The 20,939-nt window shown below is 36.4% G+C and overlaps 1 protein-coding gene across 1 annotated transcript in view; it reads left to right on the top strand.

Moving 5' to 3' along the window:
* Positions 1 to 6,907: 6,907 nt before the first annotated feature.
* The window catches only part of ccdc136b (coiled-coil domain containing 136b), a 42,135-nt gene continuing 28,103 nt past the window's right edge, over positions 6,908 to 20,939 (top strand). The window contains exons 1-2 of the mRNA XM_088645225.1: positions 6,908 to 6,972; positions 11,921 to 12,033. Of these exons, the coding sequence (XP_088501351.1) occupies positions 6,947 to 6,972; positions 11,921 to 12,033 (139 nt within the window). The 5' untranslated portion in view covers positions 6,908 to 6,946. The remainder of the gene's footprint in view (positions 6,973 to 11,920; positions 12,034 to 20,939) is intronic.

The raw sequence follows: 20,939 nt of genomic DNA, 5'->3' as shown, positions 1-20,939 counted from the left end.
AACCAAGATTATTGCAGATCCCTCCCACCCCGTCATAATTTATTCAAAAGCTTCCCTCCGGAAAATGTTTTAAAGCAATCAAAACTAAAACCAACAGACACCTGGATAGTTTCTTTCCCAACGCCATATCCTTGCTTAACCAGCATCCTCCTCCAACAACTCCCTGTTTCAGCTGAAAAAGCTTTAAACTATTATTACTGCTTAGTTCATACATCTTGTATATCTTGCGCTTAAGAACTGGTGCGTCATTCCTAATGCTTACATAGTTGCACCTTACTCCACAGACCGTACTTTCGCACATGGTCTGAACTTGCCATGTGTTTTGCATATACTATAATGTCTATTGTTTATATATTTTCACTGTACTGTAAAATGTGAGTGTGCCTGTGTCTTATATACTGTATACTGTAATGTCTACATGTTCCGTACCGTGAGCACATATTATGACGGTGTTGTGACAGCCCCATCTTTTGTATATTGTCCAATGTAACTATGTCAGTAATGCTAATGCTCCTTTTGCAGCTGGGTTTTGTGGTGAGCAGGTTCCAAATGTACGCATGCAAATTCCTGTACCTGACACGTACTGGCCAATAAAAGCGATTCTGATTCTAATGTTTTTTATAACTTTAGCTTTAGTACAACATTTGTACATTTGTACTGTATGTACCAACCTTTGTTCTTTGGTGCACTAACCTTCTCACTAGTACATTGAAGTCCAACTTATCACTTGTTGAAATTTGTAGTAATTACACAGCACATCATACACAGTTGAATTGATAATTATCCAGTTATAAAGAAAAAGATGGGGATTATTGGAGGGCATGATTGGTAATGGCCAGGATATAATTTGGCCTGGACACCATAGTAACACCCTTACTCTTTGAGAAATGCCCAGGGATTTTAATGACCATGGAGAGTAAGGACCTCTGTTTTACTTTAGCTTCAGTGGTTTACCAGTTGTGAGTTCAGGATGATATAGCTCCTGGTTTAAAGACAGCTTAAAAGTTTAAAGACCTATTGGATTAAAAATTCTAGAACTAATTTTTATCCGCTGTGTATCGCTGTGATATTATAATGCAAAAAAAAAACATTCAAGAGTTATAATTTTGTTTTTCAACTGTTTAAAAACATTCTTTAAATGCAATTTTACCAGATCACTGATTATTATATATTTGAAAGTTGAAAAAGTAAGTATACCGAAGAACAAATGCTAACCTATAAATACTTTTTGGAATTCTATATATGGGTCAACAGTACATTAAGCTTAAGAACTCCAGTGTGTTCCTCCTTTGTATGAATGAGTTATAACGGTTTATAATATTAATGATAGATATAGATAAATAGATTATTCATAAACTGCTGTAAAAGACACCTAAAGTGTTAAAGCATCAGTGCTATGTTTCAGTTTATTTGGAGTATGAGCCTTATAATTAAATCTCTTAGATCTGTTGGTCTTTTAAAACCACTCGTGGTGCCTCTCAAAAAGATGAGAAATATTTTCTCCACTGAATGAATATTTCAGTGCTCATTTAAAACCTTTCAGAATTGCTCAGCAAGTGTATGACACTAAATCGTAAACACTGTTGAAAACATCTTTTTGTGCTACAGTAACATTAAATTCATATTTTCAAACTGCCATAACCACTGCTGAATCGATCCAAATATTTTTAAAACCTCTTTGCAAGAAGTGCTTTTTTAGATTAGTCATCATCTTTTTTTTTTTCGGTCCTTTTGATTTACAAAAATTGACTGCTGCAGTTAGTCACATTTATTTGAAGGCAGTGGATCATAACTGTTGGATGACACCACATTTGTGTTATCTGTAAGTTAAGGCCTAAAGATTCTGTGATTGCACATATCTAGATTGCTGTCACTTTTTCCTTTGTTTGTCACATACTTGAAGTAAATTGATTAATGTTTGCAATGAAGGTCCATTAGAAAACAATAAAAAGATGTATGATCCTGTATTTTGTATTCATTATGGGTACCAGAAGATTTTCTTCTGTTAAAACTATGTATTGTGTATTAATTCAGTGAAGGAAAACGAGGGGAAGTTTCCCAAATTGCTGTCACTGCTGTACAAATCATTTGACTGCTTCCTGAAAAAACAAGAGTTTTTCAAATGTGGGACCAAGATGAACTGTTGGCATCATTTAGTTTTATGACATGCTTCTCTGGAACTGAGTATTTTACTACACTTCGGAAATGCTGGATTTTCAGTTTTCTTTACGCATTAAGAAAATTACAATTTAACCTAATTTAGTTTTTAATAAAATAGTACACAAGCACCTTGCTGATGAAATTTAGGATTGCTGGGTATATAATTATTTTTTAATTTGAATACTGCCACATGAGGAAAAAAGGTTAAAGCCTTATAGGAAAAAGCTGCAGTTAATCTTTTACAGTGTAGGAATCCTTCCATGCATACAAACATCTCAGAGATTTAAGAATGTTTTTTTAGGAAAAAACATTTGTTCTTAAACAGCAGTATAAAACATTCCCACATTTGTATTTATGTATTCTGACTAGATTTCTCTGCTAAATAAAATTGATTGAAACAGTGCACCCAATCTGATTGTATATTGTATATCTGCATTTATAGATGCAATTTAAAAAATGTTGGTATACCACAATAGTATTGCCTCATTAAAATGTTTATGTTCTGGAACATTAATTCATGAGGTCAGAGTTTATTTCACAAGTTAGGTTTTGCCATTTAAGTGTTTTAAAAACGTGTTTGGCACAATATACCTCTTTTTATTAGAGACATTTAAAACATTTGATCCGTTTACTGTAAATGATTAGCATCAAAAGCTGATTCTAGCGTTTTTTGTGTTAGTCAAATATCTTACATTTCTTTAACTTCACAAATTTTCATTATGGATATTAAATAGATCATGACAATGATTTCCATATATAAACTCAACTGCTTTCTGCAAACCTTCAATCTACAAATTGTTATTCATTGTCTTCAAAATAAGGCTGTTTAAATGAAATGTGATCCTTAAAAATGTGTTTTAGATTAAAATTTTTTTTTAGAAGTGGTAGGTTGAAGCTTTGTGTTATAATTAAGTGGAGGTTCTTTGAATTTAGCTCAGCGGGTATTTAAATAGGCAGCATACCTTGTAGAGTACAACTCTTAATGATACAGACTAAGTTTAGAGTTTATGTGCAACAAATTCAAACAGCAAAGGTCATGGCGTGCTGGGACTTGACCTCTCTAAAAGGCTTTTTTATTCCAATCTGTGCTTGTAATGTATATTATAGGGAATGGGAATACCCTCAGTAAATCATCAAATCATGCTGGCTGAAGGACTGAAGTAATAAAGGTATGAACAAACATAATCTTTTTTTATCTGTTATCTGTTCAAATGTAATGGGCCCAGAATGTGCTTAGGCTGTTAAATTAGTTTAAAGTACAAATGAAAGAACTGCTATGATATTTTTCTTAAAATGTTAAAATTTCCCAATTTCAAAATGTTGATTTGAAACCAAGTTGTTCAAAAAGGTCTAAGGTGGCCTCCAGCAAGGTGCTGTGCTTTGTTGTGTTGGCAGTTCTCTCTTTCTGTGTGTGGGTACTGTGGCAAAGCGAAGGGAGAGCTTAGGAGCTCCCTCCTGCAGGATAAACAGAGTGTCTACTGCATTGGCATTATGATCATGAAGGTGAGGCACGCGCCAGCGACCCTTCCTGCAGTGCACCCTGCATCAGTAATGCAAAATGTGCCCGAGGATTCAGGAATTGCAACTCATCAGCCATGACACCAACTATCCCACTTCACACAATCGCAGCAATCTGTCCATGGAAACCAATCCATTAAAAGGCAATACAAAGTATTGTACTGTCACTACACCCAGACCTGCTGACAACAAGGATCTCTTCAGGCTGTAATCTGTGCATGATTAATCACAATTTTAATCCAGCACTTGGAAGCAAATACACAGAGAGGTTTGTGAGAGCTGGAGGCGTGGGATGCTGTGGGCGTGAAGCAGTGTTTTCTAATTCTTTAACTCGTATTTTATCCCTCCCACCTGGTGTCAATGTATCTGTTAACTTGCCTTTCTCTCTTTTCTCTTCCTCCCACTCTGCCTCTCTCTGACCCTTTATTTCTGAGCTGTTTGGCAGATTTAGTGGATAGAATGAACGCTTGCTTGTCTAATGGAGCACACTGCTGGTGGCTGGCGATCTCTTCTTCAGCGAGAAAGCTAAGGTCAAAGAACTGAGGTAACCATGACAGTATTTTCCTTATGAAGGATTCATCTACAGCGCAGGATAGAAAGGCAGCTGTCCTCCCATCAGGCACTTATGTATTTAAGTTTCCCATGCCAAATTAAACATCTTTTACATTTGTAACAATCCATTTTGTAGAAATACTTTCAAAAATAGTTGGCAAAAATGGTCCATGCTGTGTCCTTGTGTTAATAGCAAAAATGTTATTTTTTTGTTATAATCAAGCCATTTGAATCTATGATCATGATAGACATTTGAATGTACATGTAGCCAACAGCCATATCACCCTGCAGCTCTCAACTGGCTACCTCCCTAAAACTAAGCAGGGTTGAGCCTGGTCAGTACCTGGATGGGAGACCTCCTGGGAAGCTATGGTTGCTGCTGGAAGTGGTGTTAGTGGGACCAGCGGGGGGCGCCCACCCTGTGGTCTGTGTGGGTCCTAATGCCCCAATACATTGTGGGTGGGTGCCACCTTTTGGATGAAAAAACCGAGATCCTGACTCTCATTGGTCATTTAAGATCCCTGGGCATTTCTCAACAAGAGTACGGTGGTGTCCGGGTGAAATTTCCCTCCTCGGCCTTTACTGTGGCCTCCAAATTGGCCCCATGTATGATTGGCTTGCACTTGCCCTGCGATGGACTGGCACCCCATCCGGGGTGTACCCTGCCTTGTGCTCATTGCTTGCTGGGTAGGGTCCGGCTTCCCTCGACACTGTATGATATAAAGTGGTTTGGCAAATGACATGACATAATATACATGTTATTTAGTTCCATTCATGAATTTGATCATAAAAAAAACATGAAGAAAGACACCTGAAGAAGGCTCCATGGCCGAAATGTTGTGTTCTTTCTTCTTTTTTTCAACATGGAATAAACCTATTACTTGTTCCATAACAAAAACATACTTTGTGTTCAACACAGTGATTTCAAGTGAACATGGATATTGGAAAGCATTCACTTTAAGTATCTTTTTGAGTGTAAAAATCAGTATTTGGTTGCATATCCTTTTGAGTTGCATGATATAGTTACATAGAAGAAAATTTATTTGGTGGCACTTTTTCATGCAACATACTGTATAACTGATGCAACCAAGGGGTGTTCAGAGAAGTAGAGAAGAAAAGTGGAAAGTTTGGTGAGCTCAGTGGGCTCCAGAGATCATGTAGTTATTGACTGCAAATAACAAATCCAGGATTGTATTGCAATTGCATTGTATAGCCTTTGCCGTCTCGAATTATTTGTAAGACAATGTAATACCATCTGTCTATGCCTCTCTAACTCTTTATACCTACAATATCTCTATCCATATTAGGAGATTTGGGTTATTAAACACACGGTACTTTGAATGTTATAACAAGTCTTATGAAAGGTCATTTGTAGGCTAGAGTCTTAGTTACTGACTTGGTAGGAATTCCTGTTACTTTTAAAATGCTTTTCCTTTTTTATTATTGTTTCACTGGTCTATTGATGAAAAAATCTAACAACTCTGGTAGATTGGAACTCTGGTAGTCCCCTCTTGTTTACTTGGTTATTTCAGCAGCTATCTGAGAACTGAGAACAATCTGTCGTGACATTTCTTGGAGATTCTGAGAGGACGACTGGTGACTCCACTGAAGTTTTGTGGATAGTAGTAGGAGGACACTTTAAAACATTTTTAGAATCTTTAGCCTAGAGTTTAAGGATATTTTTTATAAAAATGTAATGTGTTATTATAATTCTGACTGATGTGACAGTAAATTTATAAAGCAAGTTATGTATTTGCATATGACTAGTTTGAATAGTAACCCAATCCGTTTTTTTATTGTTGCAATTTTTTCACACTGCCCCTACACATAAAAGACTTGTGGAGGGCTATCGATAATTTGAACAATTTGATAAATCTCAAATTGGAACTGAAGGGAAAGAGATTCATGTATTTTCATTTTCTTGTATTTTCTGAAAACAGTATGAAACCTATTTGTTTCAGAAACAGCTGTGTGGTTTATTTATGCACCATACATATGTTATCTTAACTTTAGTTCCTTAGTACATGCATTATAATTTGTTTAAACTCAAGTGAAATGTAATTTAACCAATCTTTTATTTGAGGCTGAGTGTAAGGGAAGCATCTTCACTTCAGAGACACAGAATCCTATATCCACAGGCAGCAGTTTCAACCACTGGTATATCTCTCCAAACCAAAAGTTCTGATGCCAGAAGATTCTTATGTTGCCTGAGCCTTTATCGTGAATGCACAGAACAAAATGCTTCATTTGTTAGCTTAAAGTAATTTTTGTTGTGCTAAAAAATGCAAAAATGATTAAATAGACTCATTAAATCTCAATACAATATCATGAGGCGACATCTGTTTTTTCAAAGACTGTCTGGTTTAAATCTGCATTTGATATGTCTGCCATTGTTTTCGTTGTGCCACCTATTGTGAGTGTGAGGTTGATTCTAAAACTTAATTAATAAATATTAACAATATATTTTCTCCAGATGACATACTGAAAGGCTTCATTGTTATACTACATTTGAAATGAAAAAGGAGAATGTTTCAAAGCAATTCACTTTCTCAGAATCTGAAAAAGTATTTTATTCTAATCCACCTTAAACTACTTATAACACTAATATTTATTTAAATTTTTCCTTTTTTTTCTAATTGTGAATAATACCAGATTTGTTGGTTTTACATTTTAACAGGTGTGGTGAACACAACCTAGTTCAAAGAAAGAAGGCGTAATGAAGACAATTGTACCTACCCCAAGGTATGAGAAAAAAGGAAATAAACCTTAAATGTGAATGCCTGTGATTGAAAATGGGGCAAATTGCTGTCACGTCCTTGGACTGGACCACGAGTCCTAAAATACAGGGATTATGCACGGCTAATAGTGACAGACACGTGTGACCTTTCACGAATCTTATTTGATTGAGAAAAGGCCTTTGAAATTTAACAGTGGATAAAATTTTGACCCAAGACAATTTACAGATTGATTCACGAAGTTGGTATGAAGTCCAGAAGATCTCTATATCCAGAAACATGAGATAACGTACGTACATCTCGTTAGGTGGATCATCAGGGATTGGAAAACCCTGGTTCTCTTAACTGTCAACTGGCCTTCTGTTCACAAGTCCTTATATTGAGAGTGTACTTTCCAGTAAGAGTCCGTTCAAGGATTTTATATAAATCACTTTTCTTATTTTCTTATAATTTAATGTATACAGTATAGCAGTACCTATAAGTAACCAAAATGAGCTTTTCCATAAATGTTGTAGCATACAAATCCTGTATTGAACATCCTTGACATAGTAGCATATGTGTGTTAGACAAGGCAACTTTCCTGTTCTTTAAGTGAATTGAATAGGTACAGTATTTGTAAATTTAGTAAAATAGTGGCATGAGCTATTGGTTATCGCTGCAAAGTAAGATGAATGGTAACTGGACAAGTAATAGGTTTATTCCATGCTAAAAAGAGAAGAAAGAAAACACAATGTTTCAGCCATGGAGTCTTCTTCAGGTGTCAATAGTATCTGAATGGTAACTGGGTTTGTTCAAATGTACTGCTATTTACTGCATTTACCATTTACTGCATTACAACCGATGTAATGAGTAAATGCCTCCCAGTGTTATAAAACTAGAGGTGGTTTTATTAATCATAGAAAATATAAAAGCAGTATTAAATTACAGTTGCCTTGCAAAAGCATTTTGCCACTTTTTTGCCCCTTTATTTGCCCTAGAGTAAAATATGTTAATTGCATAAGTATTCACTTCCTAAATCATCAGGAGGAAGAAGAACCTTTGACAGCAATTACAGCTGTGAGACTTTTGGGATAGGTTTGTGCCAGCTTTGCACACTAGTGTGGTGAAATTGTTGTCCACTTTTCTTTACTAATTTGCAAAAACTCTGTCAAGATGGTTGGGGATTGTTGATGGACAGCAATACAAATCTGTTCAGTTTGAGCTTTTTTATTAACTTTTGATGGCGAATATTGACTAAAAAATGTGTATCCATCATATGTAATTCAACAAACCGAGATATCATTAGAAGGGGTGAGTATTTTTTCAAGCCACTGTAAACCTCTGAGTCAGAGAAGTGTTTTCTCTGTTTTCATTCTGTTAACAACCAGGTACAGTTTTTTGTCATCAATACTGTTGTATATTGTGGTTCATTTAGTCACTGATGATACATCCTCTTGCTAATTAATGTGGAATATTTAGGGACAAATTAGTTTATCTGTTCACAAGTAATAAGGACTGTTACAAATAAGTGATACAAATTATTGAACTTTTAAGTAACCATGCAGTATTTAGGTTTATCAGAACTGAATTCATTTTTATGCACATAACAGGGAGGTACATGCCAATGTATTTCAGAAATGAACGCTGCGGCTGATTATGCCAAACTGCCAAAAATTATGTATGCAGTCCACAATAAATGCACCTGGAAATTATGCTGCATTATCCAAAATGCATTTCCCCTATGTGTGTTGCACAAGGAGCAGTGTGAGCTCAGGAGGATTTACGGCTCTGAACAGTTCATATAGTTTTTGTCTGATACTAAAATACTTTTGTCTTTGTTCTGCTAGTAAATACTTTGTTTGCACTTTTACATACTGTATATCTGACCTTTCATGAGAGTAAGACAGTACCAGTTTTCCCCTGTTGTCAGTTGCGTTGGTAAGGCTTCTGGAAGGTTCTGCAGTCTGCAGCAAACCAGTGAATAATCTCTTTAATAACAGAAAAAAACTGTGACAGCCTCTGCTTCCAGATTGTGCCAGTGGAGGATCTGCATCACAGTACCTTTCAAACTGAAAAAAGAAAATGCCTGTTTTTTTAAATAAGTACGTAACAGTTCTCTCAGCCTTCTTAAATTTATTGACCATCAGAGCATCAAATCTCTGTTATGTTTTAGCCAGTTACTGAATGGGTATTCTGCAAGGCATTTCTGAGGTGTCTCATAGACTTACAATCTGCAGCACATTGCTATGATTCATAAGGCAAAAGAAAGCACCAAAATTCTTAAGTGGCCAGAGCTACTGTATGCCTTCCAAAATCAGAAGGTTCCGTATGTGCTGTAGGTATTCACTTTATTATGTTTCTGTATGCACATGCACAGCATGTTGTGCATATGTGTTTTGTGTGTTATCTACTTTTTCTTTATTTTGAGCATTTTGGTAATTAGCTAAACATAAAATACAACAAATTACAGACTGGTACCTTCTGCAGCTCCCACATTTCCATCTCTTTGCTGTTTTCACACCTTAGCCATTCTCATAATTTATTTAATCCTCCATACCTTCCTTCACCTCTCTCTACACATGAAGAAAGCTCCACTGCCTAAACACTGCTTTCTTTCTACTTGTCAGTGCTGATCTGTAGCCTGTAGTCTATAACCTTTACTTATACCTTTGCTGCTCTCAGTCTGGTGCAGCTTCCCACTTGAACCTTTCTACAGGCATAAATACAGATCCCAACCACAATTTCCTGTGATTTAATTGTGACCCCTGCTTGCAGATTTACAGACTGTTCTTTTGTTTAACACATGGAACTCTGCTGTGCCTGGAGATAGAGAAGAATGCTGTGTGCCTGGCACACTGCTCAATAGCATTTACAGTCTGTGACTCTTTTTTTGTTTATTTTCTGTTTTTACATATTAGTAGCCAGCATGTACATAGGAACATAGGAGAGTTTGCAAATGAGATGGTAATGAGGGTTCAAGCTCACAGTTAGTGGAGAAAAATGTATTGACTTTCTGTACCCTACAGTAGTTCAATGTCAACTGTTTTAGTTTAATGGGCTGTATAAGAAGAACAATGTTTCAGTTCTTGATAAATGTAGATTTTTTAGATTTATAACTTGTGGTATGTATAGAATGCGTAAAAAATTTTGATATCCTGTTTTCGAAATTTGCCTTTAAAAACTTTAATGCCTCTTTACTTAGTATTATTGATATTTTTGCCATACATTGAATTGTAGTGGTATTCAATGCAACTAAGTTTATCTGAAGCTTTATGAAAAAATGGTTTTGAAATTTAAAAGGAGCAAACCTTATTTGACTTGTGGCAGTACTGAAAAGGTCTTTGGAAAACCCTAAAACTACTTTGATTAAACTGTTACTTTATAAATATATTATGTGTCTGCTGTTGCCGCCACATGAGCAGTTTCTCAGAACGACAGGTCTGCTTTTTTCCCTTCAAGGATAATACAACACATGAGGTACATCAGGCAGTGTCTGGAAGCTGCATTCTTTCAAGACTCACAAATGTCATCTGTCCACTGTAATTCTTGAGCCAGCTAAAATTTTGAATGGATTACGATTTCTAATCATATTCTATATATACAGTAAGACAATGATTAAAATATAATCATATGTATAAAGTGTATAAGAGTCTGTGAAACTGATAGATGAATGCTAATATATATTTTCATGTCTGTTGTAAAAGGAAATAACTTAATCTACAAATAGAAGCATATAAAATGCAACTGTCTTCTGTTAAAACTGTTCAATTAATTAGCGACCTTCATCCTATACGTAACAATACATAATTTAGATCATTAAGACATCTCAGGAGCTCCTGTAAAAATACACAGCTGCTACAGATGAGGCTCCACTGTTATTGTGTATCTCATTGCTTTTTCATTTGGATTTAACATTCAGTTCATAATGGTTAAAACTAGAGACGTAATTCTAATACACTTATGTAACCTCTTAAATATTTCCCTGAATGTTGCCAAGACAGCTGCAGTGTACTTTCAATTGCACAAGGTTTTTTAGTTGTGATTTTTCTCAGTCTTTTTGAAACACAAATGCACCTTCACACTGCAATTTAGAAGTGCTGTGGATTAATACCTACACTTAAATTAAGACGGGAGTCTTTGCCTTGTGGGTACAACATTTTCCTTTCTCTAAGTACCTGGGTGGCGTTGTACACATCACAGATCAGACAGTCTCAGTAAGGTGGTATAGTTTGATAACATGTTTTTAACAAAACATTCAGGATCACAGTCATTTATGATCAAATAGCAATTTAAATTTAAAAAGGCTAGAGGTTATGCTTGCATATTAATGACAGTGTTTGCGTCTGTCATGCCGTGCTGCATTTCATACAGAGCCCCGATTCTAAAAATAATTGAAGGCCAGCAGTTGAACAGTTAAAATCCCCAGCTGTGTAGAGAGAGAGTGTGTGTGAGAGAACTACAGTACAGTGTAATAGAAATGCTCAGCAACATTTAGCAGGAGGGCTGCAGCTAGCGACAATTAATACCATGTTAGAAGGCAGGGGGGGGAATAAAGGAAGAGAATGGATATAAACTCAAAGGTGGAGGAGATTTAATTTAAGTGTCCTGAGCTGAAAGGCCTGGATCTTATTAAGGGTAAATAAGACTAGCTTGCCAGTGGAGCTGTGTGTGTGTGAGCATACGCTTGTTAGTGTGTGCGGCATCTGTGACTCCAAGTGTGTGTTTCTGAGGGAGACAGAGGGAGAGAGAGAGCAAAACCACTCTATCCACATACAACCGACAGGGGCTCTTGAGCTCAGCCTTCAATAAAGCTCAGTCTTAAGGTCTGCAATCTCTATAATGTCGCAGATGCAGCCCCGCTTCTGAGGATCCTGAGGAGTCTCTCAGGGCCTTTATCTGCGGCTGCTTCATTTCCTCTGCTCTTCCGACTCGCCCAGCCTCAGCCCCTCTCTCCTCACTCTTTCTCTCCACTTCAGAAGACGGCATCTCCTCGCCTGCCCCTCTCGAGCAGCAGCAGCAGCAGCAGCAGCCGCCGCGATGGATGGACTTCGGCTGCCGCCTGTGATTGAAGAGGTTGGGGACCCTGCAGGTTGGTGATCAGCTTTTCTGCTCCCTTTGCCATCTGGCTAATGGAGGTCTGTCTAATTAGCAGAGCATAGAGAATGAGAGGAATTTATGAGGCACAGCTGAGGACAGGAGCTGAAATGAGTCTAGGTCTGCTGTTCTTTTCAGTTCAGCGATATGTCGGGATTTTACTTTATAGATGCTGCAGAAATTAATTTCAGTTATTTGCTTTGCTTCAGCTATTATATCAAAATTATAGGTCATATGTTTTGAAAAGAAATGTAATCTTTATCTTGATTGTAGATATTGTTGATATTGCAGTAGTTCCCTCTTTTGTTTCTTCTGAATGTTAGTATAACATTTCTGTGATGCTGCCTCTTTTAGTTTCTCTCTGGGGACAAAGCATTACAGATTCAGGTGAACATCTCTTTATAGTGTCACAATCCACAGGTAGCATTCTGCTTGGTGGGATGAGGTAGTGATCAAAAACTCTGATTTATTTCATCTATCAATGCACAAGATGTCTGTGAGAAGCTTTCATAGACGTGAAAAATTAACTCATACTGACAAAAAATGAATCCTATTATTCCAAGATAAATGAAAGAGCAAATGCCCTAGAGTTTAATGTGCAATTCATAACACCCTAAAAAGAGAAAATACATGTATTAATCATGTCAAGGCATTTAATAATTAAAAACCCTTTATGGACATATATTGTGAGAAAATTACTGAGTGCGCATTAAAAGAAAGTCTTGACCTCCAATCATGACGCTCCATGTCTACACCTTTTAGCAGAAAAGAGATGTGGCCATCTAATAAGGAGGTATATCGAACAGTAGCACCATATACTGTACTACCATTTTAAATTTCACCCCTCTGTGATATATCAATGTCATGTTCATTTTGTTAGAAGTTATTAAACTTCTTATTTTTCATTGAAATAAAACAATAAACAACCTCACTATTTTGAGGTAATATTTAAATGACCCATTTTAAAAAAAAACAGATTATTGCTTCTGCAATAACTGCAGCATTGTTTTTTTTACATCAGTTTTTTTAATTAAAAATATTTTAGATGTTTACACTACTAAATTTTCCCTGCAAGTAAAGATGTAAACCTTATTGTTTTATCACCTTTTTAGAGGCAGTCTTGGGATGTTCCCTATAATTACATGGGAAAGGCATTTTTAATGCAGGAATATTTATAATGTGTCTAATTTCTGAAATATTCACTTTTTCACAACTTATCCAATTAATTTAATAATAAAATGATTTCCTCTATTCCAGGAAAATTCCCAACTGCTTTTCTCACACTAACACAGATGCCCCTTATTGTCCTAGACATTTGTTTCAGATTGCGTTCCACACCCACCCCTGTAAAATAGTCTATAGTCCCTAAAGAACCCACAAGTGTCTCCTATTGATGGATACTGATGGATACCAGCCTAGTGCCTGGTTGAAAGTGTGCTGCAACATAAGCTTTGCTTATTTCTGACACTGATGTTGTAGTTTAAGCTAAGCTTAAATGCTTTATCATCTATGGTATTTTTTACACTGACTTTGTACCGTAACAATCATAGATCACCGTGGAGACACCTCAGTGACACAAACCGGCAGGTTTTCTGGGTGCCTTTAAATCACCACATGTGTTAAACCTGGAAATGAAGCTCGAATGTGTTCACCTTAGCCAATAATTGGTTTAATTGTAAGGTAAGGTGGAACAAAATGCAGAAGTCTCTGCTGACACCAGCCACTAACAAAGAGCTTTTAACACGGCTAATTACCTTATGTCTTAAATTTAAAAATTTGACTTAGTATTACAAGTGTTACATTGATTTAAAATAGACTTTTCTTTAACTCCTGATTATTAGCTCTTACTTTCATCATCTTTTGTGTTACATCTCAATGATGGGCAGTGGAAACACTCTAATCTCTCACCTGGGTAACTCAATCTTGTATTATCGGTTCAGGTGGGTAGCTGCGTCAGCATGCATAGGCTGCAAAGGAACAAGTAATAGGTTTATTCCATGCTGAAAAGAGAAGAAAGAAAATGCAACGTTTCGGCCGTGGAGCCTTCTTCAGGTGTGAGGTACATTTGAACAAACCCAGTTACCATTCAGATACCATTGACACCTGAAGAAGACTCCATGGCCGAAACGTGTTTTCTTTCTTCTCTTTTCAGCATGGAATAAACCTATTACTTTTTCCCTTGTATTATCAGTGTTCAACAACAGCAGATTTTCTTATGCCCTTGGCATTCATGGCAAGGAAAGAGCGTAAGTCCATATCAGTTTCCTGGAACTGCCAATATGTGATGGAATAAGAAGAATTTCACATTACTCCTTTCCAAACTGGCATCGTGAGCATTGAATCGAAACTCTGCAGAAGTGATTAGTCTCAGTCTTTACACCCTAGCCTGACAGACTACCCTTATATATTCCAATAAGCCAACATTTGAAATAAATACTGCTTGATTCCCAGTAGCAAATCTAACACATAATAATGTTTTTCCATCTTTTTAATGTACCATATGATCTGTTAAATTGCATTTTAATTTATTCTTCAAGAAAACATGAGCTCATCATTTATTCTTGCTGGAACAACTTCTGGAAAGCAGACGCTTCTGATCTGAGTTTCTGTTGTCGGGTCTAATCTAAAGGGATTAAACTTGAAAACAACATACTGAACTAAATGAATAATGCTGCTTTTTTTTACCTCTATAGTGAGAGACTCTATTTTCCATTGAGAGTGTGCATTTTGTTTCCATGTCAAAAACCGATCAAAGTAAGCTCTTATAAAAGGTTGTTTTTTTGTTTAACTTGAGCTACATTATTTTTTAGGCTAAAAATGCTGTGTTTTAATGATGGTGAGTTTAATCTCATGAAAATAAAGGCACAAATTTATTTTTTATGAATGCACAAAAGGCACAATTTCTGTCTTAACATTAACAAGCCTAATCCACTTGGGAACCTGTCTCCATAGCGATTATAAGCATGATAAACATAGAAGTGTATTGCAAATGCTTTCAAGGGCTTTCAATATTTCCTTTTGAAAGCGTTACAAAAAGAAAAAAACAATTTATGGTGTTTTTTTACTTTCACATTATGACAAGCATCCACTTTATTGTGGAATAACAGCGACAATGCAATTCTTGTAATACTGTAACTACTTGAAAGCAGAACGAGGAAGAGACATTGAATAATTCATGCCCTCCCACATTGCAAAATAGATCCAAGGCACACAGGCTTTAATTCTGCATTCAAGGAGGGAGCCTAGTGCAGTGGCAGGCTCACAGCAATCGAATCATATGAGACCTTTGGTATAATTTGCTCTACAATTAAAATATGTTGATGTTTAAAAATAAGATTTATTTATTTGGCATAGTAGTTGGTAAATACATCCATTGTGTAATTGTTTTTTCATGTTATTGCCTTAATACTGTTTTGTACTGCATGACTGACTGCATGCCCGAACCAATTTGTTAGCATATACCACTGTAATAAAGGCCATTACATGGTAGTGTGTGTTTTAACAGCATTAATTTGACCACAGATGCAACAGATGGTATCACTGACCTAGGTTCTACTGACATTTAGTTGTTTTAAAAATAAATAGTCTCCTATAATGCAGCCTGATTATTAATCAAGCCAGAAACAAACACATCTAAACCTATTGTGTAATTAGAGAAAGTTTTCAGTCATGACAGTAATTTTTTAACATAGTTACATAGGCCTCACGGATTGAGATTAATCTCTTCTCCTACATCATATATGGTTATGGTGATATCTGCCTCTGTTCAGCATTTCCTGTCTATCAAAGCTTTCGAGTGATGAGAAACCAGATGTTGTTCTGGACATCCTGCTGAGCTTCTGACTGTATAGACTGAAATTCAGAGCTGGAGCAAGGTGTTGTTGTTAGGAAGAAGGGATATGTCTTTGGGACACTTTAGCACGTTAGCACATGACCTGTTTTTGTTCAGAATCTGTGACTAGAAAGCTATTAGATCCACACTGGATAGATTGGGCCCACTACAGCTCCCACATAGTGAAGGGGCTGCGAAAACTAATGAGTTTTACATACAGTAAGGTCCTACTTCTCCTTTATTAATAGGTGATCATCAAAATGGTTCTGTCCACCAACTGTACACCCAATTATTTCGGTAAGAGTAGTTATAATGCCGAGGATTGTTTTTGCATTGCATATTTTTGTGTACTGCATTATGTTCAAAGCCATAGAAACCTACACAGTATGTACATGGCATCTGTCCTCTATTATAAACCTTCAATAATTGTGGCTTTACTTAAAGCATTAATGATGTGCACCCCCAAATGTTCTGCATGAAGTTATAGAGGGAGGAGCCTATAGTAAAGATACTGATAACTTCTACTGTACAGTATATAGAGTACAACAGGGACTGTCTCATATTAGAAACAAGACACTTAAAAAATATCAACAGGCTTAAAAATTCCTGTACTTATGTATTCCAGTGAATTCTATGCCTTGAAGTAAAGATTAATAAACAAAAGAGAGCCTGTGCTGCGATTTAGTGTTCTGGTTACATTTGAAGCTTACAGCACAAAGCAGTGAAAAACCTAACACTGACATATAAAATCCTGGCTCGTTGAAAAGGTGGTAAACTGCAGCACTGGTTTATATCATTTGGGTTTAAGTGTTATTTAAAAAAATCATCACTCTTTGGTTGCTAGGTTACACCTAAAAATTGGAAACTGCTGAAGTTAACCTCATTTCTAAACTCCTAGCTGCAATGCAGATAGTGGAAAGTATTTGCAGGAGCCTTTATGACATGTAGAATTGCAATCATCCCCTCAGGTAAACTGAAAGGGCAGAGAAATACTGTAGGTTAAATGTTGTCTTGTTGGTTTTAGTCCATTTGAACCGGACATGGAGTGAGCTGCATTTATTTCCTTTTGCTTTGAAAGGCTCCAGTTAACATATAGTTTGTCCACCTTATATAATTCTATTCCAAGATTTGTTGGAAACCAGAGAAGGTAGAGTTAAAAGGCTTGTCTTAAATATCAACTATTGGAAACAACCTTTGTAAACAGACACAACATTTGCTACTGAGCATCAGCCTTTGGGTATAGTAATTTCCTAGCCTTTCTCTTTTTACAGTCCCTCATTACTAACTTATTACTTTACCATCAAATATTCATAGGTTTTCAAGAGGAGATGATGAAAAAGTCTATAGACTGGTTTAAGAACTTGTCTTCTCACCACTGCCAGAATGAGTAATGATGCAGACTGATTAGTCTTGCAGCATCACACTATTATTCTTGTTTTATTTGTATTCTTGGCCTATTACCGCATGCAATGTGGCTGTCAGCTCCTAAATATTACAAAGTCAGTTCCAGTCAAGTGCTCACAGTCGAAGAAAGGAAGAAAAAAGGAGAATGTATTTGCCAGCAGAGCAGACTTGCCACTGAGTGAGAATGCTGAAAGAGGGGCACCTTCATTCTCATGACTCAGGCAATTAAACGTCAAATTAGGAAGAGGCACGTAGCGTCTCCAACCAGCATGCATTTTCAAATGTCAGATTAGAGGAGAGCCATGTGGTTTCTAACAGGAGGAATCAATCTTTGAGAAAGAGGTGCATTTAGCATGCTAAGTATTGGTGGGTAGGATTTCCTATGAATTCAGCCAACGTAACAGAGCAAAGTAACTCATGACGAGCACTTGGAATTGACATTTATTGAGTGTGAGTCAGGCCTGTTGTTCATCAATGTGTTCAGAGACAGCTGAGATTTATTTTTCATCATATCTACAGCAAGGATAGCTGATTAGTGCCGGCAGAGGCACCTCCAGTGTTGGAGTGTGAGATGTGAGTTAACTGTTCCAGCTGATAAACAAGGTTAGAGAAGATTCTCAGCCCTATTCTGGTTTAGAGGAAGACTTGGTTTAGACTAGAGCAAATCTATTCTGGTTTGCTAGTGAACTTATTTCCTGAGTCCTAGAATTATAGAAAGAGAACTGCTTATTTCTTGCAATATAATAAGAAAATGACTAATTGTAGTAGATACTATTCTCAGTCAAACAAGATATCAGTGAAGGGACTGATCAAATGAATATAATTAATTTCAAAAGTAGTTTTTCCTGCTTATGCTACTTATGAAATTAGCTTTTTATGTGAAAGTGATGTTGATACTGTGCAGAAGAAAAAATAAGATGACAACTACTAAAGTTGTCAGATTCAAAAGTTTTTACAAATGGGATCTGTCCCGTTTCAGTCAGTGATCTGGTGCCTACAGTAACGTGGGAGGCACATGGCACACACCCTGTAGGACTACACCTTGGGTGGCATGCAAGTGCATTTTTGAGCATTATGTGAAATTATCCAAAACGTACTATGGTTTTACATTAAAAGAAGTCTGTATTTTGTTAGTTGAGTGCCTATCATTGCATTGTAGTGGCTATAAATTTGTGAAGTATGATTCACAATGTTCTGCTCTTGCCTGAATAGGTGTTTTAGCAGAAACTGAGCTTTTGTTGATCAAGCACAGACTCTTTGCACTCATGAGAACGCACAACTGTTTCCGTGAATCGTTTAATCTTTTGCTATACTGTTAGTAATAATGCCATCAATTTACTTTTTTCTTTTAACATGTATGTAGCAGTATATTTTTATTCTGCTTTGCTTCGCCTTTACTGAAATAAATGTTTACACTGTGTTGGGACATGCTAGAAGGAAATGTTCTTTGTATTTTCTTTCAGCTGGAGTAGGAAAAACACAGACGAGGATACACAATCCTTAGACACTGAAGACACCCTCTACTTTATATTGTAAATTATTGATGACAATAAGCTTTACATAAAAGCTATTCATATTGAATGATCTTACTTCAGTGTTCACAGAACATTTTTATTAAGGTGCTGATCCTCTCTGTTTACAGTTTAGCAGACTGTTCAACACATGAACATCGCAGGGTACAGTTTGTACATCCTCCAGAACAACAAATCAGAATACTCCTTGTGTAGCAAAGTATATCTCTATGGTCATCGTGAAGCAATAGTCTTGGAGTCAGTTGTGAGACTAGAGAGCATAGTTAATTTTAGTGCTCTGCTGAACATGGAGATGGGTCAAATTTGAAAGTTGCACAAAGATAGATTTAAATCAGTCTTCCATAAACAAGAAATTATATGTATCCTCTCATAAAAACAATCTAAGATCTTCCATTTCCTTTGTTTGAAGGCTGTTTTCCAATGCATTTTATATGTATCTGCAAGACAACATTTCTCAGAAATATATTATCTGTATTTTGATCGGATGGAGAGAAGTGTCTGAATGCTACTGGTGTATTAAATCTTTTTCTAAGTGATTACATTTTTTGGAATCCTTTTTAAAACCAAACTTTCATGGTGTCTGAACCTTTAAGGTAAGATGGTAAGAACTTTAGAAGCAAACTACAGTTGTAGAACTCAGGGGACATTTTTGGATTTACATATCTAGATCCTAAATCCATTACTCTCTCTTGTAAATGAACATACAATACATAAGGCACATCAAGGCCTAAACTAAGTATTTAACACAGAAGGAAATATCAACCAGTAATTGTATTGCCGAATGTTGAAACATTTAGTGCCCTGTTACCATGGCTGTTTTTATGTACATTTTTAGACTACAAATAGTTAACCTAAACATTGTAATTAACATTTTTGATAAATATGATTTATTGCCACAAATAATCATATTTGTAAATATTTTTTCATTGTTGTTCACACTTAGAAATATAGTTAGCTAGCTGACATTTTTCTATATAGTGGACCAGGAGAATCAGAATTGCAGGTATGTATTCAAAAAATGACTTGGCTTCTGTCCCTTAGTTTGTCATTGATATACAGTCAGTTTCACAGCTCATTAAGGCTTTGCATCCTTTTTAAAGCCATGCATTAGGTATCGTTTTCTTTGTAAGGTGTCCAGGGGAACTCATGGCCTTATTTATTAATGTGCAACTGTACCTTAGTTACTGAGGAAAATGAAAACCTTTGTGCAATTTAAGAAGAGATGGGAAGACTCAGGGTTGCTGTTATTAAGGAAATGCAATTTTTAAAACTTGGGATAAAAAGAAACACGTTCTATTATTTCCCATTAGATACTCCAAAACTGAGGTTTCCATGGCTCAGCCAACTGATACTCAACGTTCTCACTTTCAGCACAATACACAGTTTAAAACACCATATGCAGTTTAATATGAATGCTTAAAGGGAGTATTTTAATTCGAACAATAAATGACATTGAACACTCTGAATCCTCATCCCAGAATAATATGTATTTATTTAACCTGGTTAGTCAACCAACACTGCCAGCTGTCAATGTTCTAACTTTTGAGAGGTGATGTGACCACTTACAGCCACTTCATTTATAGCTTGTGAATTGGATAGAAGCAGAATACATTTGGAACATGTCTTACTCAATGAACATGTGCTGCTAGGAGAGGTGTATAGTTACTTAATCTCGGAATAGTTAGACATGGGCTATAAAAAGTAAGATAATGTCAGAGTCTGGCTGGCAGCCACAGCAATGCAGAAGGTTAGGGTCAGGACACAAGGGAAATAACTCAATGATCATGTGTGAATGCTGGGAGACTCATAAGACCCTCAGCCAGGGAATTCAGATGATCACTTTAGTTTCTGGGAGTCACCAATGGTACTACAGCTATAGACCCTATTTTTTCAGTATATGTTAGTATTACCGCTCCGACTCTAATTCTAACCTCAACTCTCCTAACAGTGCCTGTAATTTACCTGGTTTCTGAGTCAACAATGACACCATTAGTACACCATTGCTTTGTGGGGATTTTATACAAGCCATTCAGTCTGCCACTCTTGAAACAGCCCCAGTAGGAAATACACATTGGTGTCTCTATTTAAACAAGTCTGAGACATTTAGAAACTGAACTGACTGTGCTAAAGAGT

The sequence above is a fragment of the Lepisosteus platostomus genome, chromosome 9, assembly GCF_059453375.1.
Source record: "Lepisosteus platostomus isolate fLepPlt1 chromosome 9, fLepPlt1.hap1, whole genome shotgun sequence".
Taxonomy (NCBI): Eukaryota; Metazoa; Chordata; class Actinopteri; order Semionotiformes; family Lepisosteidae; genus Lepisosteus; species Lepisosteus platostomus.
The sequence above is the reverse complement of the archived record's forward strand: the minus strand, read 5'-3'. Positions and strand labels throughout refer to the sequence as shown.